This window comes from Cervus elaphus, chromosome 23 (genome assembly GCF_910594005.1).
Source record: "Cervus elaphus chromosome 23, mCerEla1.1, whole genome shotgun sequence".
Classification (NCBI taxonomy): domain Eukaryota; kingdom Metazoa; phylum Chordata; class Mammalia; order Artiodactyla; family Cervidae; genus Cervus; species Cervus elaphus.
In genome coordinates, this window is record NC_057837.1 from 56,503,511 (window position 1) to 56,528,860 (window position 25,350).

Consider the following 25,350-nt stretch of genomic DNA (forward strand, 5'->3'; position numbering starts at 1 on the left):
CCCAAATGTATCGCGAAAAGACATTTGGGGCAAAGGGAACTTAATTTCCAAGCCAATTTCCAGGTGCCAGAAGTCTGGATAAAACTGAGTAATTTGGTTGCTATTTCCTTCTCCTGACCCAGACCTGATAGAACCCAGGTCTCCTGCATTGCAGGCAGATTCTTTACAGCCTGAGTCCCCGGGGAAGCCCCATGAACTCTGGCTTTGGGAGGTACAAGCAGAGAGGCCGCCATCCAGCCCAAAAACAGGGGTGAGCACAGCCAGAGTGGGGTCTCTGAACTGAGGGACCCCGTCGTCCGACCAGCACTGGGGGGTGCTCACGGGAGGCTGGCCTGGGTGCAGGACATCACGTGTGCTGGCCTGTGAGTCCTCCCGATGTAGGAGGCAGAGCCAGGAGCAGGGTCCGTATCTCAGGGACACTCACCCCCAGCAGATACAGGCTGCACTGCCTCTTCCAGACTTCAGGCTTCGGGAGCCACCTTCATGGTGTCGCCCAATCCCCACTCTGGCCAAACTACTGTCTGCTTTGTTTTTTCCCTTTAAATCATCTTTATTTTTACTTCATCTCATCCTGGCCAAGGATGCCTGTGAAATCAGGGATTGGATACGCTGAAGTAAATAACATCCCACACTTTGGGGGGAGAGGATGGTTTAGAATAAATAAATGAGATGCAGTACTGTCTGCAGAATTCCAAATGCTTGATAAAGGACCCAGTGCTGGGGACGCCAGCCTGAAGGCAGGGGTTCACCTGGAGACCCTCAGTCCCCTGGCAGGGACCCCACAGTGCTCTGATAAGCTCACAGGTCACCTCCCGCAGCCCAGTGCCAAGTGAACCAGGGGCACAAGGTCCCAAGAGCACACAGCTCACCCTCCAATCCCACAGCTCAGAGAGCACCAGGGGCTCTCCGAGGTCACAGAGATCACCCTATTCCAGCCCCCTGAGCCTTTCACTGATGCCCAACCTGGGGCATCTGCACGGCCGTTCCCACAGCTGCGATGCTCTTCCTTGCTTTTCTCCAGGGGCCAATTACACCTCAGCTCAGGGTCACCGCCTCACCTGGGTCTTCTCAGGCCACCCATCCCAAGGCCATGCCCACCCCACCCACCTGCTCCCCAGCGCCTGCGCCGAGATGCTGACTGTCACGTGCTCATTCCCTTGCTTGTCTGTCTGTCTCCCGACGCCCCCCTTGGAGGAAAGCTCCAAGCAGGCAGTGTCTAGTCCCCCTTTCTAGCTCTCTGGCATACGGAGCCGCATCAGATTCATCGAATATCAGTGTTTGTTCTGCTTTCATTCTTGACAAGGAGAGCCTATCAATCAAATTCTTGGGCAGTTAGAAACATAATCTTGTGAAACGCGTACACAGTGTGAATGGAGGACTCGCTGCTGCTATTAGGAGCCCCCCGCTCCTCACAAGTGGCTTTGCCGCCGCTGTGCTCTGAGCGCTGGAGTCTGCGCCACTTCAAGGCTGGGACCCCCGGGGACCGTCAGAGGCAGCAGCCCGAGGAGGGCACTTCTCAGTCAGGTCCCCGGGGCCCAGGACTAATTCCACGCCAGCGCCTCCCTCGCTAATTGTTTCCAGCCGCAGCTAACAGGGCCTGTGGGAGCTGAGAGCCTCTCTCTCCCCCGGGTTTACCTCTCAGGGCACCGACCTCCCCTTCACCCAGGGCACCAGGCACCCACCCTGGCACCCAGGAGCCAGACCTGAGCCCGCCTGCCCCAGGACCCACTGCTGCTCGGCCCTGGAGGCGGCTGCCCATCTCATCCCACCTCCCACCCTGATACGGCAGGAGCACAGGCGATGGGGTGGTTCTGAGCATTTGGTTAGAAACATGCTGTGTCGCTTTTACCCTGACAGTTCTGTCATTGTCACCAAATCTATCCCATGGGTCTGGCTCACAGCTGGGGCAGGGGCAAAGGTACAACCTCTTGTTACCCAACTTCCCACAGAGCTGAAGGTGACTGAGGGGGGCTTCTAGAACCTCCAGTGGGTGGGATGCCCAGATATGAAGTCTCTTCAGGAAGAGCTTAGGAGCTGGCGAGTGGCAGGCCATCTTCTGTAGGAGCCTTGAGGCATCACAGCCAAACTGATGGCCTTCACCATCTGAATAACCGGGGGGACTCTTGGGGTCAGTGGTTGTCTCCAGGCCCCGGGTTGTCAAAGTGAGTGTTCTGGTGCAGAAGGGAGGGCGGTTCCTATTCAGGTGTGGTCAGTCAGGAGAGATGGTTACCAGCTGGGTCTCGCCCCAGACTGGCCCTGCACCGACCCCCAGTCTGCATTCTTAACGAGGTCAAGGGGGTCATGTGTGCCTCTTGGGGTCTGGGTGGTGCATGGGCTATGGGTGTGCCTGGGGCTGATGCCGCACCCCCAGCCAGGGACCTGGAGGGACCAGAGGAGGAAGGGACCCGCAGGAGGCCGAACAGCTCCTGTCATAGAGGCCACAGAGCACAACCCACCCCTCCCAACATCTGCAGAAGAAAGCGAGGTGATAGTGACATCAGGCCTCCGCCCCCCCACCTTCCCCCCAACCTCTCTCCCACACCCACACTCACCTGACGTGGTCTGCTTCAGTTTTTCATTTTTCTTTTTCCTCCATTTCCAGGGTTTGAAGATTCTGCCCAGGGTGGCCAGCTTGCTGTTCCTCCTCACGGGGGGAGTTCGAATCCCTGAGACCAGATATTCGGAGCGCACTGGGGGGGTTTGGTCCATCTCATCTGGAAGGAGAAAACCCAGAGAGGGGTCAGTGGTGACCAAGCCCACACAACGCCCTGGTACCACAGCGATCCTCCAAAGCCTGGGGCTCAAGAGGATGGTCCAGGCGATGGACACACACACTCATCTTCCATCGTGTACCAGCCCACGTTCAAGTGCACACCCAATAGGTTAATTCACTTCTTGCTTCCTGTGAGAAGGAGCTGGGAGCCTAAGTTTTTCCAGAACCAAGAAACCCCAGAGAGACCTGAAGACGCAAGAAGAGCAGGGCTGGAATGAGCGAGTACCAGGCCAGAGGAGACCGCCAGCAGTCAGAGGGGCCAGGGCCTGGGGCAGGCTGGTCATCACCAGACCCAGATGCCCCATGTGACAGGCCCCCTGGCCAGCAGCCTCCAGAGAAACCCCCAAGGTTTGACTTCCCAAGGGCATTTCTCATCAGCAGCCCAAGCCACTCAGCCCCCTGAGCTTCTGTGTCCACATCTGGAAAACAATGGTCATCCCTCATAACTCGGGTGGAGAGGAAGTTTCCGTGTGACCATAAGATGGCCATGAAGTCTGGAGACATATGGAAGCACACGAAATACACAGTTTATTGATAGCATGTTACAATCCATGTAAGGTACTATTATATGTGTTTTGAAACTGTAGATACTCTGATTAACATGGCACACCAGCATGGGGGACTTTCAGCATAAATTTTCAAGATATAATTTATATTATATAAGCAATATAATATTTCTTATGGAGTGAAAGTCACTGCTTGTTCAGGGCTAGATGCTATGGTATTTTATTCCCACATTAAAACTATGAAGTGGAGACTGTTATTACACCCATTTTACAGACAGGCACACTGAGGTTGTCAGAGCAACAGAATTCTGGTCTCAGGCAGTCTGACTCCAGAAACCTCTCTCATATCGCTAAGCTGCTTCTAGGTTGATGATACAAATTTATTGCCCAGAGCAGGAACCAAATGGATGGATGGATGGAACACAACAAGAGACATAAACCAAGATGGTCCCAGCCAACCACTCTCTCTAGCTGTCCCCGCATCCTCCCCCCGCACACAGCCAAGGGGGATATGGAATTTTAGTTCCCTGATCAGGAATAGAACCCGTGCCCCCTGCAGTGAAAGTGCAGAGTCTTAACCACTGGACCACCAGGGAAGTCCCCCTCCAGCTGTTATTAGTCGAATGTTAAATATATACTGGGGACTGGCTCCACAAAGCAATCCCATGTGGACAGACAGTTCAGGGGTGTCTTATTTGAGAACTTCTGCCCGCAAACTCAGCAAACCAGCCAGACTCCTAAGCCAATGCCATCCTCCACCTTGTGTTCACCTAAGACCTCAGGGCCAAACATCCACGAGGGGCCCAGGGCTTTTGGGTCAGGGAATAAGTGAGTCAGGGCAGTCCAAGGACTGGTCACGGATCCCCAGCTCCACGCTCCAGGCGTGCAGGTTGCAGACGGCCCTTCTTTCCCCAGAGGAGGTTTATTCCATGTTACATCCTCTCCCTTCCTTCCCCCGCCCACGGACGCCAGATGGGAGCAGAACGGCCAGAACCACGTGGCCCCAGGAAAGCTGACTGTCCTGAAGGCATTATTGGCACAAAGGGGAAAGAATTGGCCAGGTCTCCCCAAGGTTCTGGGCTGGTTTGAAGATAAAGACAAAGATCCCCAGAGATGTACCTGGGGATGGGGAAGAATTGCCATCACCTTGTTTATATTAATGCCTCTTCTCACTCCACAAAGGATGTGTGGCCATTACATAAACACATGCCCAACAAGATACAATGAGTGAGGAAATCCAAAAGAAAAGGAGTATGGACAGGGCCACCGCATCAAGGATTAGACACCACGTGTCACTCAGAGCTTCCTAGCAGCCAAAGCAAAAAGGAGCAGCCCAGAGAATAAACCACAAATCAGACCCCAAACCTCACTCTGTCTGCACCTGAATAGCTGGACTTCAACCCAGGTCACCAGCATCTCCATCCCAGAAGCCCACTTACTAAGTCATTTCAGTCGTGTCTGATTCTTTATGATCCATGGACTATAGTCCACCAGGCTTCTCTGTCCATGGGATTTCCCAGGCAAGAATACTGGAGCGAGTTGACATTTCCTTCTCCAGGAGATCTTCCCAATCCAAGGACTGAACCCATGTCTCCTGCATTTGCAGGTGGATTCCATCTGCTAAGAAACATACAGTGCAGTGGTGGCTCGAGAAGTTTGCAAAGGAGATGAGAGCCTTGAAGATGAGGAGCACAGTGGCTGCCATTGGAAGTTGACAACAACCAGTTGAGAAGATCATCGAAGCTGATCCTCTTCCAACTAGACAAGAAGTTGCCGAATGTCAACCATTCTAACAAAAGCCCATACGAGTCTTCAAATTGCTGTCCCCTGTGAACCCCGACAATGAAACTCTGCCCATATCACTTTCCTGCTTAATCCCCGTGACCTCTCTTCTCATTTAGGACAAAACCACCAAGCCTGCAAAGGGTTCTGAGGTCTGCTCCTGACCACGCCCACCTCACTCCTGCCCACTGGCCCCCCTTTCCCATTTCATCATCATCACCCTATGCATTAGTGTCTATGGCACTTATAGAAACCAGAATGTAACAGGTGTTAGGATGCAGGTGCCAGAACCAGGCATTAGGGCTCACTCACTCAGCTCTGTCACTCACTCCCTGGGGCTGAGGGGCTCACACCCACCCTCCTTCTCCCCTCTGCATCCTTACCTTTGCCATGGCCTTGCTGGGGGAACAGGGAACAGGGGACTTCCCAAGTCCTCATCTGCTTTGCTTGAACCCATGAGAGGCAGGCAGAAGGACAGCGAAGCCCCTTCCCCATCACCCCCTCCCCTCTCCCTCCACCATCACCACCATCACTATTTTAATCTATGGTCTCCTTGCTCCCCCACCTCACCTCTGCCCCCTAGTGGCTTGAGCAGGTACTGTGGTTCCCACCTCACTTTGGACACACCTGGATCCTCACAGTACAGTCTGGGACACAGGCAGCCCGTGGTCACTGAGCAGACTTCACTCCACACTCCTCTTGAGAGACCTCACTCATTCATTTATTCAACAAAAACCTACTGACACCAGGCATGTGTCGGGAACTACACCAGGCATGTGTCGGGAACTGTACCAGGAGGAGGTACAGAGGTGAACAGAAAGGATCTCTGCCTTCGTGGGGCTTCTACCACCTGCGGGATGAACAACAGGTGTGGCTATTAAGAAACCAGGCCTGTTCGCCACCTTGTTCCCTGTTGCCTTCCTCTCCTGATTTTTCCCCATCACATTTATCACCTGGAGTATGGGCTTTCCTGATGACTCAGCTGGTAAAGAATCCTCCTGCAATACAGGAGATACAGGAAGCGTGGGTTCGATCCTGGGTTGGGACCATCCCCTGGGGAGGACATGGAAACCCGTTCCAGTATTCTTGACTGGAAAATTCCATGGACAGAGGAGTCTGGCAGGCTACAGTCCATGGGATCGCAAAGATTCAGACATGACTGAGTGACTAAGTACACACGCACGTGTGTGTGTATGTGCCTGCATGCACTCACACACCCCTGCACAATTACTTGTTTGCCTGCTGCTCACAGTCCCCTCCCTAATTGGAAGGCAGGGTCTGCCTTTGACATCTGGTTTGCAGCCGAACCCCTGGTGTCCAGAACACATGAGGCAAGAACCTACGTGCTGAAGGCGATCTTTCCAGACACGAGGATGGATTGACAGAACCCAGCACCTTCTCAGGGAGCTGGGGGAATGTGGGGGTGACTGTAAACAGCCGGTTATGAAAGGCTGCTCTGAGCGGGGCTATTGGAGCAAAAGCCTGGATGAGAGGGAGCCAGCAGTGTAGACGGGAGTGGGGTAGGGAAGAGGGTCCCAGGCAGAGGAGGAGTGAGCTCAAGGGCTTGGAGGAAGAGCACAGTGGGGGAGGGCTGTGGATGGCCTGGGGAGGCAGGCAGAGGCTTGAACTTGATTCAAAACCCAGCAGGAGCCTCTGGGGTTCTTCAGCTCAAACAACTGGATTTGTTCATTTTTCAAATATCCAATGTGTGTGACCAGGAAGACACCTCAGTCTGAGGGACTCCCTGCGGTGGTGGGGGTGGGGGGGTGTCCTGCTGTCGTGGGAGGAGTAAAGACCCCTGAGCCCTGGTGGGGAACCCCTCCAGAGATCTGAAGGCTGTGCCTCCACCGCCCTCTGTCCCTGCCTGCCCCCAGGTGAGGACTAGGCCAGGTGAGGGCTGTGGCTTACAATCCAAGGTCAGAAACTTCAGAAGAGATGCACAGTCAGCAAAGGAACCGCTTACAAGCCACCCGAGGGCATGCATGTGTCACTGATGGCCTGTCTGGAGGTCTGAGTGAGCAAAAGTGGGGTGGTCCTCCCAGGCACGGCGTGGCCCACTCACACTGGCAGGTGGCAGTGAATGTGGCCAAGTGTGTATCTAGGAGAGAGGGTGTGCATATGTGTGAGCCTTTGTGGGTGGGCACATGTGCACCCGTACACGTGTGTCGCATAGAGAAGAGAGGCTGAGGGGACTGCCGCCCCCCTCCCCAGCCCCTGAATTTGCTCAGCATCCCTGGAGTTGCTGGGGAGCCTCCTTCCCACATCGGAGAGGATTCCTGGAGGTGCAGACACATCAGTAGACTCTGAATGGTGCAGTGGCACTCAGTTCCAGGGGCATCTCTGCCACCTGTGAGGCATTAGCAGTTAATTAATGAAAACTGTTTTCTCCACATCTGCTGAGGAAGTACAGCCTGCAGCGACAGGGCAGGCAGGAGGGGGGCCTCGCAGGCTCCCACATGATGGATGGGGCAGGCGCCCTGCCCTGGAGCTGAAGGGGCCAGCCCCAGTCCCTCCCTTCTCTGATCCCTTGGACCAGTGGTCCACACCATTTTTGGCACCAGGGACCGGTTTCATGGAAGACAATTTTCCCACGGACCAGTGCAGGGGTGCAGAGGATGGTTTCGGGATGATTCAAGCACATTACGTTTATTGAACAGGAGGCAGAGCTCAGGGAGTAATGCAAGTGATGGGGAGCGGCTGTAAATAAAGATGAAGCTTCTCTCATTCACCTGCCGCTCACCTCCTGCTGTGAGGCCCAGTTCCTAACAGGCCATGGAGCAGTAAGGGTCTGTGGCTCCCAGGTTGGGGACCCCTGCCTTAGACAACTCCAATCCTCTCCGGGTTCCCTCTGAGGCTCACAGCAGGGGAGGCGCTTGTCCCCCAGGACCCAATGCCCATCCACACCCATTGGTAGATCCCACAAACCTACAAGTCAGGAACTGCTAGAACAAGGCAGTGAAGGATACCAATTCCATGGCCAAGGAGGTCACTGAGCTTATAGGCTAATTTCCATGTCTGTCTCAGGCTCAGCTCCTTTATTCCTAATATTCCCTTCCATCCTAGCTCTGATCACAGTCAGATCTCATCTTGGGATGTGCTATTTATTGTTATCATCTGTCTTTCCCATCAGAACAAATATAAGCTTTATGAGAATAGGAACTGTGGCCATCTTGTTCATCACAGGTCCCTGGCATCTTCACAGGCAACTGGCACCCAGGAGGTGCTCAAATAAACACCTGCTTGATCTGTGAATCTGGGAAGCAGAGCTGCCAGGGCTGGAGCCCCCGTCCTCCTAACTGCAAAGTCCTCCTCTTAGTGACATCAGGCATTTCGGCTTCCTTGTCTTCTATCCATTGACCTGTCCTTGTCCCCTTCCACGTCACCAGGTCACCTTCCCCAAAACACCCTGGGAGGGAAGCCCCCCTCACTGATCACCAGGGGCCATGTGCTGAGCTACTGGCCTCACAGGGAAAACAGGCCCCATCTGTATCAGACAATACTGAAACACTTTTTGCTTGTTTCATTCGTTCATTCATGAATTCATTCATCAAGCATCAGCTGAGGCATGCTGTGCACCAGGGCTGCTGTGAGTTTGAGACAGAGCTGTAAACACAACTGACACATGGTTTTGCTCTGCATGAACCTCACCTGCTTACAGAAGAGGAAGAGAAGCAAGGACACGGTGACTTCAGGGTGTGATACGAGCTATGAAAGAAGCAAACAAGAAGTGGGGATGTGGGTCAACCGCACGGCCTCTGCTTCTTCAGGGAGTCCTTCCCTTCCCCAAAGAATCCGTCTGGCAATATGCAGTGCCCATGTTATGTAAACAAAGCACTGTGCCAGGCGTGAGGTGAAACAAAGAGATGCTGGACACTCCCCTGCCCTAATGGACTCACTGACTATGCAGGAAATCAAGATGCACAGAATCACCAAGACGGAAACCGACAACTGCAGAGGAAGCAACTCTTCCTGCCTGGACTGGGAAAACTCTGAGAAGGCTACCAGGGGTGGGGGTGACATTGGAGTTGGGCCTTGTAGGTTAACTAGGAGTTGAATAAAAGGTGCACACCCATAAAAGCATGGTTGTATGTGGTGTCTGGTGGATAACAAAGAATGCGAGGGAGTAAGATCTGACACCTCCAGTCTCTGAGGCTCAGATGCCCCATAAAATCTCCACATATAAAATTGGGATCCACACAGAGATTCCATCTGTCTATGGTGCCAACTCATGACCAACACACACCCACAAATACACAGACACAAACTTATCATCATTATCATCACCACTGACTATCAATAATAGGAAAAGATAATCTCAAAGTAAGAAAATAGTCTTTCTTATTGCTATATCAATAAATACATGGATAAATGAAAAAATAGCAAGTGTTGTCCTTAGTGTTTTTAATTTGCTGGCATGGGTCTGAGTACATGAAAACCCTTAGGCTGGAGCTCTCCATTTCTGGATGGAGAGGACGGAGGGGTTCAGCCAAGAAGAGCCATGTGTGGCCAGGATGGAGCCTTGAGGGCATGAGAATCACTTAGGGATCTGGTTTGAGACCAGTCCCATGGAAAGGCTCCAGAGAACATCAGTGTGGACAGCAGCTTCAGGGAACAAGGCTGAAGGCCAGGAGGCCCACTGAGAGAGGCCAGGCGGGTGAGGGCCATGGGACAGCAAGGAAGAGTGGGGTGGTCCAGGGATATCAGTGCAGCAGAGTCTTCACCAGATCTTGGTGAGAAAACAAGGGGCCAGTAACACAGGCAGAAGACTCAAGAAAACCAAGGTTTGTTTTGTCATCACTGTCGTCAGCAACAGCAGCATCTGTTGGGCACCTGCTGCGTGACAAGCTGTGTTCTGAGCACCTGACAAGGATCAGCTCATTCTGTTCCCATCAAGACCCGAGGAGGCAGGTCGCTATCTTCATCACTCACATTATGGTAAAGAAAATGGAAGCAGGGATGCGAAACAGCTTTCCCAGGTCACACGGCTAAAGTGACAGAGTGGGCTTGGAAATCAGGACACCTGCTCTGAAAGCCCTCGTCCTAACCCCAACGTCAGACCACATGGAGCAGATGATAACAGCACGGTTACCTGGGATACGGGATGAAGGAGGAGAAGCGGGGCTGGAGCAGAGAGCATCATTAAAGCAATGTACACGAAAATCATTGCATTTAGGGTATAAAGACCAATAACTTGTGTCCAGGCTGCAAGAGATGTGGCTTTATGGTGTCTGTCTATTAAGAAAGTGCTGGGTGCTTTCATAGACCCACCAGCTGGATGGTGCTGAAGGTCCAAAGCCAAATTCATGAAATGGATTTGAAGTTGCCCCAATATAGAACTAGTCTTGGTTTGACCTTCTCCTGTCCTCCTGGAGTTTGATCCAGAACCTCTGCTTCTGGAGTTCGATCCAAGTTCTGGAGTATCGATCCAAGAGCAGGATATGTTGGGGAGGGGTACTGATAAACCCAAGAAGAACTGGGCCACATGTGGACAGCTTCCAGGGAGCAGTGAGACCACATCCCCAGGTCACACTGCTCAGAATGCAGGAAGGAGCTGGTTGCTGAGTGGGGCAGGGGAGCAGGGCTTAGGAAGAAGAATGAATTTATTTAAAGTGGGGGGGTGGGAGGTGGAAGAATTCCTGAAGGCCTGTGGCTCTATGCCCAGCAACTCTGCGGACGTTTCTCTACAGTTCTGCAAGTGTATCCATCAGAACCTGTCAACAGTGACAGCCCCCTGCAATGGAAATGCTTCCGCCTTCCAGCTGGGAGGGAACAGGGGCCCCCAGAGCAGGTGCCCAGCACAGCAGTGGGTGCAGGAGTAAATGAATGAAGAAGAGAATGAATGAATGAGAAATGGATCCTGGAATACAAGAACTGAAACGGAATCGGAATGCAGGTCAACGGAACTTAGCAAGACCTGAGCACCTCTGTGCCCCTTTACGACGGCAGGTAATTGTAATTCTTGAGCAACTTCCCGGCCGCATGCTGGCCTGCCATTTTTCCTGGCTGCCACCTAAGCAGACGGCACCTCCTTTCTCTCCCTCCCTCATTAGTCGAGGTGCTAAGGAACATACAGAAGGAAACACAAGGCCCTGGCTGAGCTTAGAGTGAATAACTGGTCCCTGGAATACTGCAAATTGAACAAATGCTTCATCATAGAAGAACATACCTTGGCACGCTCAAAGGAAGGCCATCAAACTCTTCTGGGTGTTTAATCCAAAGAAACAACCCCAGGAGGTGGGGACATCTTCTGCTCCATTTTATGTTTAGGAAACAGAGGCTACGAGAGGCCCATGTGGAAAGTCACATAACAGGGAAGTGGTGGGTCTGGCACCGGATGGCAGGTTCTCTGACCCAAGCTCCGCATCTGGGCATGACACTGTGTTGCCCAAAGCATCTCCCATGGAACCCTAGCAGTGGCAAGGCTTTGTGAATGAAGACACTTGGGAAAACACTATCTACACTGAAAGTCTTGCCTGAAGAGCCCACCACATACCATCATAGTAAAGGCTCTGAGAAGTCCTGCAATAAACAGTCTCATTCAGCCACTTGGCCAGCTTCTCCTAAATAGAAGGACCAGCCAACCCCTATTTGCACCTTGCTGCCCAGACAGTGACAACCACACAAACTGTCAAATGGAGCTTGAGCAATAAACCTGAGATTAAGCCCCTTGAATGTATTCTGCTAAGTAGTGCTAATGACAATTTATTTAGGGAGTTTAAAAGCCTTTTCCCCAATATCTGTTCCCAAAGGTAACAGGATTCACTAAAGTCTTAGCAGAGGTGTCTCTAAATTTCCCAAGTCTCTAAGCCTCTTCCAGCTATCTCAGGCCCCCTGCACAGAAATGATGCTGAAATTAATTCTAGATAAATGGGCATCATTCATGCCTCTGACACCAGTGGAAAAAATCAAGACCTTATTAAAGTGGCTTCTTTTTTTCCCTCATATGCATCGTGGAAAAAACAGCACATCTAGCTAGAAAGCCCATCTGTTCAGCATCAACTCCATAATTCTGCCAATGGTGGCGGGTGTCTGCCAGACATATGGCCAATTCTCCAAGTGAAATCAGCTCAAATCTGTAAATCAAGTGGATCCAAAAAGGCTCCACAGAGCTTAGAACCAGGAGTTGAAACATGAAGATGACAGGGTCACACAAGGGAAAAGGTGGGATCTGGAAAATCAGCTTTGCTGTCATTGGGCTTAGAAGGATGCTGCACATGAGCAAACGCTCATAAAAATGATTCTGCAAGAAGCCCAGAGACTTTGCAAAGCCTAAAAGCTGGTTTTAGAGGCATCCTCTTAAAGATCCTATTTAACAGAGTGGAGACAAATGAGTGTTTCAGAAAGAAGAGACATAAACAGTGAAATAAGACATCAGGAGAGTTTAGCATCGCAGGATAAATTTAGACAAAAAACATCGCCCAACATCTTCAAAGCCCAAGCTCTAACTCTGACTGTCCAACCTCAAATGCAAGATGAAATTCTTAAATAATGTCAGTCAATGCTTAAGGATATATAAATGTTAATTTTAAAATACACATACTTTAGCATTTTTCACAGGAACCAAACAAGTTATAAATTCTGGGAAGATTCTGAACCAACAGATATGTATTTAGATAGTGTTTTCCAGACTCAATTTTGCCTAGGTCAAGGATGGGAAAATGTGTTCTGAAAAAGGCCAGATGGTAAGTATCTTAGGCTCTGAGGGCCGGACAACCTGTCACAATGACTCAACTCCTCTGCTGCAGCATGAAAACATCAGGAGATGCTTGTAAATTAATAGGTGTGGCTATATTTAAATAAAACTTTATTTGCAAAAGCTGGTGACAGGAGGATTTGGTCCATGGGCTGTTGCTCGCCAACTGCTGCCTTAAATGGTCCCTTTGAAAAGGTCTTCAGGGGAAAAGTACTACAGGACACTCCTGTAGTAAAAGAAAAAGAGAGAAAAGGAACATTTTCTGATCTGAGCCTTTACCTACTAGCCCACTCCTAACCTCCAGGCTCCAGGCCAGCATCACTCTGCCCACCTAACTATGCAGCCTCCTCGCTGGTTCCCAGGCATCCACTAATCCTGCTCCCCTAAGCAAACAGGCTTTTGCATCACTTCCCTGCTTAATGTCATAGCAGCTTCTAGAATGAAATACACAACCTCAGCTATAATCCCAGAGTCCTGGCCTCTGCTTATTTCACATCATGCCATGCCCCACTATGCTCTACTTCTGTCTCTTTCTGCTCCTCCCACCACAGGGCTGCCTCCAAAGCCAATCACTCTAACAGTAACACTTTTCCCTGAAAAACTCCTACTCATTCCACAAGGCCCCATCGTCTATGCTCATCTGTTAGGTTTTCTGTTGTTTTTTCTACCGTAGTCTTCAACACAATTTATAACTAGCTATTGATTTCATGTTCATTAGTTTTAATGTCCATCTTGGCTATTTGACCATGAGGGCATGTAAAGGAATCCAAGCTTGTACTGTTCTCTGCACCAAAGCCCCGTAAATCAAGAGACAAGTTGTTGGGGTAAGGAATTTCAGAAAGCTGACAAACCAAGAAGATGGTGGACTTGTGTGCCAAAGAGCCACCTCGCCCGAGCTGGACTTCAGGCTTCTTTTTATACTTAAAGGGGAGGGAGTAAAGTCAAGCATTTTCTGGTTCTCATCAGTCTCTGGAGGGAAATATGCTAATTTCTTCCTTCCTGCAGTTACTCACAGGTAGGTCTAGTCAGGAGGTTTCCTAGGAGCAAAAGGCATTTAGCCTAATGCTCATTATCTGGCAGGCAGGGTTTCCAGAGATGGGCCATTATGCATCATTTTAAGCTTATAGGCAGCATCCCTTTAGTGATGAACTTGTAACAGAATACAAAGATTCTTCACTATTACAAGCAGAGACCAAGTGTGTCCTGTATAATTGCCTCCCTATGTCCCAAACAGTCCAGGTGGGTCCAGCAGGTACTTGAGAGAAGCTGAAGACTTCTTCTTTCTGTGCTCAAGTTCATAGCCCTTGCCCACGGGGACCTGTCCAGGAACATCTGAAGGCTATAATCCTACCAGAATGAGGCGTGGTTCTCAGGATTTACCAAGTAGAGTTCCCTGGCAAAGCTGATGAGGTTTCCTGCTATACTGTTAATGTTTCTGCAGCTGCTTACCGAGAACTTTCACCCAAGAGACAACAATGTGATGCTTGAACACCTACAAGTGTCTGCATGTGTGTTGTCGCCAGGGCCCCTGCTTCTCCCTGGGTCCTGGTGACTGTCACGGAAGCGACAGAGCGAGAGGGAGACAACAGGCACGCCGGCAGCCATACCACGCATGCTTTCCGGGAACAAGCATCAGCTGGTGATGGGCCAGTCCCGGAAACCTGCCCCTGCAGGTGACATCTGTCTGCCCAGACCGTCCCTAAGGGCTTCCCGCTGCTGTTGGACGACAGCCCCCTCTGGCACCCCCAGCAAGGGCTAGCCCCGGCGGCCCCACTTGCAGCCACCGTTCCCTGACATTCTGGGCCACCAGAGAGTCACTCTGGGTGGGGGCTGCAGCCAGTTCTGTCCACTCCCCACCACACCCGCACTGGACGGACCCACTCACACTACAATCCACTTTCCTGAGCGTCTACTCCATACCCGAGACCCAGCCCTGCCCATCCACTCCCAGGGGCTAGAGGTGAGGGAGGGGACAGTCATGTAAGTAGACAATTAGGACAGTGGGCTTTACCACTCCACCCTCCCCTGCCACCCACCCCAGTCCTGGTCAACCCCATCACTCCCAGGTTCCTGCAATGTCCTCCCTGGGTCATGTCCCCTGACACCCATTTCTCCCTGCCTAAACCCCTCGCATGGCTTCCATTTGTGACTGGAATAAAATCCCACATGGTTCCTCACGCCCCATGACCCCTCCCCTCACCACCAGCTCTGGCCCTGGGGGTCATCAGCTTCCCCTCGCTCCTTCCCACCTCCAGAACCCTGCGCTTGGCGGCCCTTGGAGGACCCCTCTCCCTCCCACCTTTACAAAGAGCTGCCTCCTTCTGATCTCCCAGGTCTTGGTACCATGGTCTCCTCTGTGTGGAGGTACATTGAGCCTTGGCAAGACCAAGCCCAGGCCCAGCACACCTCACCCTGGCAAGGCACACTCCCCCCAACCCCCGAGATGAGCTGATTTCCTGGCCTCTGCCCACTGGGAGATGCAGGCCTGGCCACAGAGGGCTCCTGAGATACTCTGGAAGCAATCAGTGAACAGACTGATGATGGATGAGGCACCATGACCAAGAGTGAGACAGGACTCTGTGGGCAGAAAAAGGACTGGTCTCTGGACTCAGGGGAGACTTCCTGGGAGACTGAGGACACCTGAAGTAAGCTTTGAAGCATTAGTAGTTCAGTGAGCTCTAATAAATACCAAAGTAAAAGGTAATATTCCATCATATGAGTAGAGTTGTTTCTTCATTCATCCTCTGATGGCCATTTGGGTGGTTTCCACCTTGTAGTGGTTGTGAATAGTGATGCTATGAATATTTATGTACAAGTTTCGTTTGAACACCTATTTTCAATTCTTTTAGGTATATACCTAGGAATGCAATCGCTGGATCCTATGGGCTTCCCTGGTAACGCATACAATAAAGAATCCACCCGCCAATGCAGAAAACATAAGAGACAGAGACATGGGTTTGATCCCTGGATTGGTAAGATCCCCTGGAGGTGGGCAAGGCAACCCACTCCAGTATTCTTGCCTGGAGAATCCCATGGACAGAGACGCCTGGTAGGCTACAGTCCATGGGATTGCAAGGAATCGGACATGACTGGGGGACTTAGCATGCAGCAACACATGGTGGCTTTAAGCGTCACTTTTTAAAAGAATTCGAAGTACGGTTGGTTTACGATGTTGTGTTAGTTTCAGGGGTACACCAAAGTGATTCAGTGATATCCTTTATTGCTGTTTAGTCACTAAGTGGTGTCCAGCTCTTTCGCAAGTCCCTGCACTATAGCTCACCATGGAGAGGCTCCTCTGTCCAAGGAATTCTCCAGGCAAGAATACTGGAGTGGGTTGCCATGTCCTTCTCCAGGGGATCTTCCCAACCCAGGGATCGAACCCTCATCTTCCTGCACTACAGACAGATTCTTTCCCACTGAGCCACTGGGGCTTACCATATATTCTTTAGAGGTTTTTACAAATTCTGAATATAGCTCCCTGTGCTACACAGCAGGTGCTCACTGTTTATTTTATATTAAATATTTATGTTTAATTGTTTCTTTATATTAAATATATCTAATATATTTATATTAGATATATTAGTGTGTGTCTGCTAATCCCAAACTCCCACTTTATCCTTCCGCCCGCCCCACTTCCCTCTTTGGAACAGGTTCACTTTTTGAGGAAGTGCTCGTCTGTGGTTCAGGGGGGCTGCACTGTGTTACATCCCCAGCAGGAATGAAACACTCACGTGCTGCAACACGGATGAACACGGGAAGCATGAAGCCAGTCACCGAAGGCTACATACTGTCTGCATCCATTGAAATGCCCAGAAGAGGTAAATCCACGGGTCAGAATATAAATAAATTCATGGCTGTCAGGGCTGAGGGTAGAAAGGGAGGGGCAGTGACCATGAAATGGGTCCAGAGTTTCCGTTTAGGGCTTAAAAGTTCTGGAATGAGAGAGTGGGGATGGCTATGCAACAATGTGACTTGTATCCTTTAGAATGGTTAAAAAATGTCCCATGTTATGTCATGGGCCTTTTACCTCAATTAAAAAACCGAAAAAAGCATGTCCTGACCCTGTGAAGCTCCCTGATACCTCCTGCAGCCAGGGACAGACCGGCCGAGCCCACCCAGTGGAGCAGTGGTTTCTGGGTGAGCGAGAAGCAGAGCCTTGCGCAGTTTTCTGCCCGCCTGCCCACATCTGGGTGGGGCCTGGCCTCGTGCCAAGGAAGCCCGGTGTCCCTGGGAGTAAGTGATGCAGTTATTCCAGCCACAGCAGGTCTGCACCGGGCAGAGCAGCCTTCCGGGGACTTATGTCGACTCGCTTCCGGGCTGCCTCCAGACCTGGCCTTCGTTCGCACATGTCAGCCCAGCTCTTTGCAGAATCAGGACCCTGGGGTCCAGAAGAACACTAGCCAGGATGCCAAACAATAACCCCCACACACATCAGGGCTGGGAGTCACGCCGTAAAAGAGCCGTAAAAACAAAAAGCCTCATGCAATGTGCACACTCTGCAATCCCCCTAAATTAAAAACTCATTCAGGATCACACATTTCAAAGCATTCTGGCTGCAGAGACCATAAGCTGGGCTCAAGCCCTTGCCATGTGGAGGCAAGACCCTATCTGACGATCAAAACCACTCTCCCCTGGAGAAGGAAATGGCAACCCACTCTAGTATTCTTGCCTGGAGAATCCCACGGACAGAGGAACCTGGCGGGTTACAGGCTATGGGGTTGCAAAGAGTCAGACATGACTGAAGCTACTTAGAACACACACACAAGAGAGCTCTACGGGAGCATGTGATGGGGGACTAGACAAATCTCCCAGAGGAGGTTATCCAGACCAGATGAGAAGGATGAGCTAGGCTGGGGAATTTCATCCAGGGAAAAAAAATGTGCAAACCTCCCTAGAAAGAGGCAGCTTGGTCTATTCACAGTCACGCCATTCTCTGAACATCTTCACTGCCCATTCGTCTTACCAGCATTAATATCAGGAACAATGGGGATGGCAAGCGGCCCGGAGTGTTCTCCCCATGGCGTCTGGTCCTGCCTTCTCTCCACCTCATCACTTACCACCCTGACCAGACTGGCCACGACTTTGTTCTGCAGGGTCTTTTTTTTGGCTTCAAGGATTTTACCCAGGTTTTCCTTTAGAAAACCCTTCTCCTGGCCTGGCCAACTCCTGCTCTGGGTCACAGTGTAACTTTTACCTCCTACAAAAGCCATTCACAGCTCAGAAGTGGGGGCTCTGCCTTGTGCACCTCCAGCCCCTGCACCATCACCCACCGTCATCACCTCTCACACTCAGCATCTGAACTGTTGGTTCTTTGGCTCTCTGGCTAGAATCACTCCAGCAAGGCAGAGAGGCATGTGGGCCTTGCCCACCAACACCAATCAGGCCAGAATCTCACACAAAGTCAGTCCTGAGGAAGGGCCTTTGACCCAACGGCAGCCGATGTGGGTTTATCCCACAAAGCACAGGGTAGCATTGCCACGCTCAGGTTCCAGGAGTCAGAATGGACTGGGTGCGGAGGCAAGTTTTTATTCACTGTTGAAATTTGAACAGGGTACTTCACCTCTCTGATACTTGGGTTCCTGACATCCATGACATGGGCATGACATGAGTACCTACTGCAAAGGGTTTTGGGGAGGATTAGATGAGTTCATGCATGTGGATGGCTTAACATGGTACCCGACACACAGCGAGGTTCAATCAATGTCACCTCCCATCACCGCCTTGCTCTGCCATCCGTTTTCCAGGCTCCTTGGGTGTCCTGGATCACAGTCTCAGGGGACAAAGCAGGCACTCAGTAAACACCTGATGAATGAGTGAAGATACCTCAGAGAACCTGGCCCAAATCTCACGATATTCAAGGGGATCATCAAAAGTACTTTTACCGAGCCTTTTGATTTCAACAGAATGGGTATTCCCTTCTAAAAGCAAAACACCAAAGACAGATGAAAAAAAAGATTAGTGGTTCCTTCTGGAGTCTGTAAGGACTGGGTTGGAAGCTTTCAGGAGAAGTGGCCATTATGGCAGGACACTTAAGATACCTGGAAGAACAATTCTTTTTAAAGACCTGGAGGGAAAATGCACAGCAAACAAAACTGGGAAGGACCAGAGTCCTCAGATCAAAGGAAGGTAGAAAACTCTGTGTGGCTCACCCTCCCTGAGAACTCAGGCTGAGTAAGGAAGACCAGCCCAAATGCACACACACAAGGACCATCAAATGTGATGGCAGCGTGCCGAACAGATGCAGGCAGCTGTGTGTTACCAGCATTCCTGGACCGCTGCAATATTGGGCCCTCAAAAGCAAAAGGGGACAGGGACCGGGAAACATAAGAGGTCGTGGCCTCCACCTGATTCAGGCTCCACATACTTGTCCGTGTGAGCCCCTGGGCTCCTCCTTGGGTGGCTTGAATGTTTACTGATAGGTGTGTGCACCCAGCATGCCGGCCCCACTCTGTGCCGGCCTCCCCCAAGGAAATGGTCAGATGCGCTGCCTCCCAGGGCATCAGTGTTGCCGTCTCTTCCTCACTGGATCACCCCACCCCACCCCAGCCCGCCCCCAGGGAGAGAGCTGGGGGCTGCAGGGACAGTGAGACATGTAAGAACAGGGCCCCCACCTTTAAGGAACTCACAGTCCTGTCTGACATCCTGGAAGGAGCCTGGGCTCCAGAGGCAGGAGAGGCGGGTGGCTCCATGTCACACCAGCCCCATGACCCCAGGCAGGTCCCAGTCCTCTCCAGGTTTCCCAGGGATGCTTGACGGTGACACATGACAATGCTGATGTCAACATCAGTCACTCCTGTGATGGGCCTGAAAAGGAGCCAGCCTCTAAGACACATGCATGGGCGAGCCTGGCAAATCCCCCACAGCCTGTTTAAAGCCCCCCACATTGAGGCTCAGCTGGGGACTGCCGGTCTGATTCATCCATGTCTCTTGGGGAGGCAGGCTAACAGGCTTGACTACTCCATCCCGCAGGGTAAAAGCATGAAATCCAGTCAAAATGCCTAAGCATCTGCCAAACTTGAAATTTACCTCGGGAAGAAAAACAAAAGGCAGGAAATCCCTTTATGGAAAAACCACAAATAAGAGAGAGAGTGGGGACTCCCTGGTGGTCCAGTAACTAGGACTCTGAGCTCCCAATGCAGGGGGCCTGGGTTCAACTCCTGGTTGGGGAACTAGATCCCACAAGCCACAACTAAGACCCAATGTAGCCAAAGAAATACAAACATAAATATTAAAAAAAAAAAAAGAAAGAGAATGAATTTCACCCCTGTTTGCTGCCTGTCAGCACCACAGCTTTGGGGGAGGTCCATTATTAATATATTTATTTGGTGTTACCGGATGAGATGGTTGGATGGCATCACCAATTCCATGGACATGAACTTGGGCAAACTCTGGGAGATGGTGAAGGACAGAGAAGCCTGGCATGCTGCAGTCCATGGGGTCACAAAGAGTCAGACATGACTTGCAACTGAACAACAACAATTGGTATTACCAAGGGCTACGAACTAATTTATTTTTTTAAAAAAGCCATCATCCAACTAGACACTTGGCCACATTACATTTTCATGAGATGTGATGGCTTATTGAGATAAGGAACATCCCTTGCAGATAAAAATTCCCGCCACCTGGACAGCAGGGAGGTTTTCAGTGACAACAGGAAGCCACGTGTAGGGCAATCACAGTGATGTAACCATTAACAGTCAATCACAACACACAGCAGAACCAAGGCTGAAACAACCTGATAGCCTTTTGAAAATCCAGAGCCAGGCTAAGAGTTGATTTGCATATTCCTCCAGTTTAATTTAATTTGCTGTAGATTAGATTGAGCCATTCGAAACTGCCCAAATCCGGCTGTCGCTGACCTACAAAAATGGCAGTTTCATACAGACTAACCTAATAGAAATTAAAATTAGATCTTATTCTGTAAATGAACAAAGATGGAAGAGGATGAGAACTGTCTGGGGGAGGGTTTTCTCTCCATCAGTGTGAGGGGCCATCCGCTGTCACCGACTGCCCTTCGCTTGTACTCTCACACACAAGGAGAGATTCCTGCAGGAAATTCAGGCAGGCGGAGCCAGAGATTCTGGGGTTGGGGTCCCACTGACGCTCAGCCACAAACACAGCAGCCCAGAGAGCAACCAGGTGGCCTTGGACAGCATTCCATGAGCAGGGGAGACTATGCAGGTCGCTGACACCACTACCTGGCCCTCAGGCTTCATGGAAGCCATCTCAAACCTTCCAAGTGACAAAGTGCTTGGAAGAAAAACAGAAGAAGTATCTTTTTGTTCTTGGCCACATAACTTCTGATCCCTGGGAAGATCCCCTGGAGAAGGAAATGGCAACCTGCTCCAGTATTCTTGCCTGGAAAATTCCAGGGACAGAGCAGCCTGGAGGACTACAGTCCATGCAAAGAGTCAGACACGACTGAGTGGACACACACACACCTAACTTCTAGGTTGCCCCAGCCACCAAGCATCTAAGAACACAGGAGGATACTGCCAACCCAGGTTACCTGCCACTTGGGACCTTTCCCCAAACCTGGAATGGGAGCTCCACCAGGATGTGAAGTCACTGCCTAGGAGGAGAACTCCATCTACTTAAGCCGGCTAAGTCGAAAGACTATTAATTGGACAGACGTCAACTCAAAGAGCTTCTTCAAATACTTGGGTGCCTTGAATTTTGGAAGTTTTCTTTAGGCTTTAAGAGAATATGACTCTGAAGGAATATTAAAAAAACACACTTGACAACACAATTATTTTTTTTCCCAAAATCATCTTCTTCTCTAAAGAGGGGCAGATCCCAGATTACGGTTCCCATCAACATGGTTAAAAGCACAGGCTAGAATGTCAGTCTTCTTGGAGTGAATTCAGCTTTACCGCTTCACATCTGCAAGGCCAAGGCCAACTCACTTCATGAGCCCCTAGAACATGACAGTTAAATGAGATGAAGCATTCCACACAGAGCCACAAATATAAAAGTTTCTATTACAAGTTCATCGCTAAAGGCATGATGACTATAAATTTAAACACAATGGCCCATCTCTGGAACCTCTGCCTCCCAGGTAATGAACGTTAAGCTAAAGTACCTTTGTTTAGCCCACAGGAAACATTCTGAGCAGGACCACCCGTGAATGGCTACAGAGAGGAAAAAATTAACACAGCCCCACCAGAGGATGACCAGAGGCTGACCAGAAACTGACCAAAACCTAACCAGAACCAGGAAGTGTTTGACTTTAATTCTTCCCCTTTGAGTATAAAAGAAGCCTGAATTCTAACTCAGGCAAGATGGTTCTTTGGGACAGGAGTCCACCCTCTTCTCAGTCTGCTGGCTTTCTGAATAAAGTCACTATTCCTTGGCCCAACAACCTGTCTCTCAATTTACTGGCCTGTTGTCAGGCAAGCAGTATGAGCTTGGACTCAATGACAGGATGAGGGGTTCTAAGTGCATGGACACATGCTCAGCTCTGAATTGAGAACAGTCCTCTGTCCCGGGGGCAGGACCTCTGTGTGTGGCTCCCTCACTGCATATCCCTGATGCTTGGCATTGCCTGGGACAGGCCAATAACATTCCGGCTGGATGAATGAATCCTTCCTACTAAGGGGAACACAGACAGGCACCTCTGCCTTCGTCTCTTTTCATTTTCTTAATGTGCAATCATCTAAGAATGATGTCACCTCTTCTAAACACTCAAGTATCTGCTGAAGGATGCGTTGGCTTGATGGCAAATCCCTCCAAGCTCTTAAGGAAGAAATAACATCAATCTCGGAGAGAATAGAAAAAGAGGGAACCTATTTTAGGAGGCCAGGATCCTACCTCCATGCCAGGACAAGAAAAAGGGCATCGCTTGAAGTGAGAACAGGAGGCCCATCTCTCTTGTGAACAGACGCAGAAACCTACACATAAGTTAAAATCAGAGAGATGTGTAGAAAGACAAACATCACAAACCAGCTGGGCTTATTCCAGAAACATAAGGTTGGTTCAACATTCAAAAACCAGTCAGTGGATAAACCACATTAACTAAAAGGGGAAAGGTCATATGATCATTTTGATAGATATAAAAATAGAATTTTCTAGAATGCCACACCCTTTCATCATTAGAAGTTTTTAATGATGGCAAATTGGGACAAGGAAGAAACTTCCTTCATCTCAAAAACAATACATACAAAATATCTGTCACAAACTCATACTTAATGATGAAATGCTGAAAAATTTCTTTCTGAGATTGGAAATGAGACAAAAGTGGCTTTCTCTAAAATTGTACTGGAGATCTTTAACCAGTACAATAGGAAACAAAAAGTTTAAGGACTGGATAGGAAGAAATGAAGCTATTTTTTCCCCCGGAGAAACATTTTTGGAAAATCCAAAAGAATCTCTCAAATCGGAATAACATAACACGTGGGCTTCCCAGGTGGCACTAGTGGTAAAGAAGCCTCCTGCCAATGCAAGAGACGTAAGAAATGTGGGTTCTATGCCTGGGTTGGGAAGATCCCCTGGGGGAGGGAATGGCAACCTGCTCCAGTATTCTTGCCTGGAATATCCCATGGACAGAGGAGCCTGGCAGGCTACAGTCCATTGGGTCACAAAGAGCTGGACATGACTGAGTGACTAAGTACACACACATAACACTAAATCTAAACAGTCCCACAGCAAGAGGAATGTCTAGACATACTGGACAAGAGAGGACAGAATTCCAAGCAAGCAATAAAAATCATATATTTAAAAAATATTCAATGATGCTGAAAATTTTCAAGATGTAATCCTATATTTAAAATCAATATCTATAATTGTATCTAAAATATGGTATCAGTATAATAAAGGAGTTTTTGTATATGTTTGGATTAAAAGGATAAATGGGACAGATGAAAATATTTGCAGTGATTAACTTCGGGTGACATGATGGAAGATGATTTTTGTTTTATTTATAAGTATTCTACAATAAGCATGTAATGCTCTCAGATGCAGGAAAAAAAATTCCAGTTTTCCCCCTAAAGTCTTCATGAAAGTGTAGCATTTGACCTGGCCTTTGAAGGCTGGATAGAATCCTGACAGGTGTGGAAGAGCTTTCAGATGAAAGGAAAGCTGTGATGTAGGAAACCCAAGATGCTGGGCTGGGGGGTGAGAGGAAGCAGTGGAGAGAGACATGAGATGGGAAGGTGGGGGCAGACCCTGGAGAGACATGAATGCCAAAATAACAGCTAATGAAGATGAAAAGAGGCAAAAAGATGCATCTGGGAACTAGGAAGTCACTGACGGAACCGCTTGTGAAACTGGCAGAGCTGGAGACTCTGTTGAAAGAGGTCGACTATTCCAGGAAACAAGAGTTGAGAAAGAATTTAAAAGGCTAGTTGGACAGCACTATTTACAACAGCCAAGATGTGGAAGTGTCCAATAACAGAGGAATGGATAAAGAAGATGTGGTATATATATACACAATGGCATATTACTCAGCCATAAAAAGAAGGAAATAACGCCATCTGCAGCACCATGGATGGACCTAGAGATTATCATAGTAACTGAAATGTCAGACAAAGACAAATACCATATGATATCCCTTCTACATGGAGTCTAAAAAAAGTGATACAAATGAACTTATATAAAAAATAGAAATAGACTCACAGACTTAGAAAACAAACTAACAGTCACCCTAGAAAACAAACTTATGGTTACCAAACTTATGGTTTCCTGGGAAGGAATAAATTATGAATTTGGGATTAACAGATACACACTACTATATACAAAGTAGACAAACAACAAAGTTTATTTATAGCATGTGCTAAGTCACTTCAGTCATGTCCAACTCTGTGCTGCGACCCTATGGACCACAGCCCACTAGGTTCCTCTGCCTATGGGATTTTTAAGGCAAGAATACTAAAGTGGGTTGCCTTACCCCTCTCCAGGGGATCTTCCCAACCCCAGGGATCCAACCCACATCTTTTATGTCTCCTGCATTGTCAGGCAGGTTCTTTACCACTAACGCCACATGGGAAGCCCGTTATATATACTTATATATACCTTATATACTTACATATCCCTTACGTACTAATAGCACAGGGAACTATATTCAATGACTTGAAACAAATTATAATAAAAAGAACTGAAGAAAGAATACATATATATATTCGAATCACTTTGCTGGACAACTGAAACTAACACGATGTTGTCACTCTACTATACTTCAGCGAAAAAATAAATAAAAGTAAAAGGCTAACTGGAGACTGGGGAATTAGGAAGTGTGTGTCTGCCTGAAGGAGGTGAAGCGTGAACTCAGCTGTTACTGTGTTCATTTTGCCAGGTCAGATGATGCTCTAAACCCCAACTTGACCCTATCCTGTCTCCCAAAGAATAAACCAACCTCCAAAAATTAGGGCCTCATCACAACCCAAGGAGAACTGTTTTCATCTGATGTCTCCCAGACTCACCCCTCCTGAGGTCCACTCAGACCCTAGGAACAGCCAGCTTGGAACCAGAAGTGGGAGAAGGGGAGAATACATGAGGTTGATTCTATCTTTTCAATTCTTGTCCACGATACCCAACAGGACTCTGTGCTTGTTAATCTTAACAAGATTAACTAAGATTAATCTTAGTCTACTGAAGGACTT

At 49.4% G+C, this 25,350-nt stretch overlaps 1 protein-coding gene and 1 non-coding gene across 5 annotated transcripts in view; both read right to left on the bottom strand.

Annotated features, from left to right (window-relative positions):
- The window catches only part of PHACTR3 (phosphatase and actin regulator 3), a 204,115-nt gene that overhangs the window by 85,780 nt on the left and 92,985 nt on the right, over nucleotides 1-25,350 (bottom strand). For all 4 annotated transcript variants that reach the window (XM_043884710.1, XM_043884708.1, XM_043884707.1 and 1 more), the window contains one exon: nucleotides 2,553-2,714. In XM_043884710.1, coding sequence (XP_043740645.1) covers nucleotides 2,553-2,714 — 162 coding nt within the window. The remainder of the gene's footprint in view (nucleotides 1-2,552; nucleotides 2,715-25,350) is intronic.
- Nucleotides 3,803-3,875, bottom strand: TRNAE-UUC. The gene has a single exon. It is a non-coding gene; the product is annotated as a tRNA-Glu (tRNA).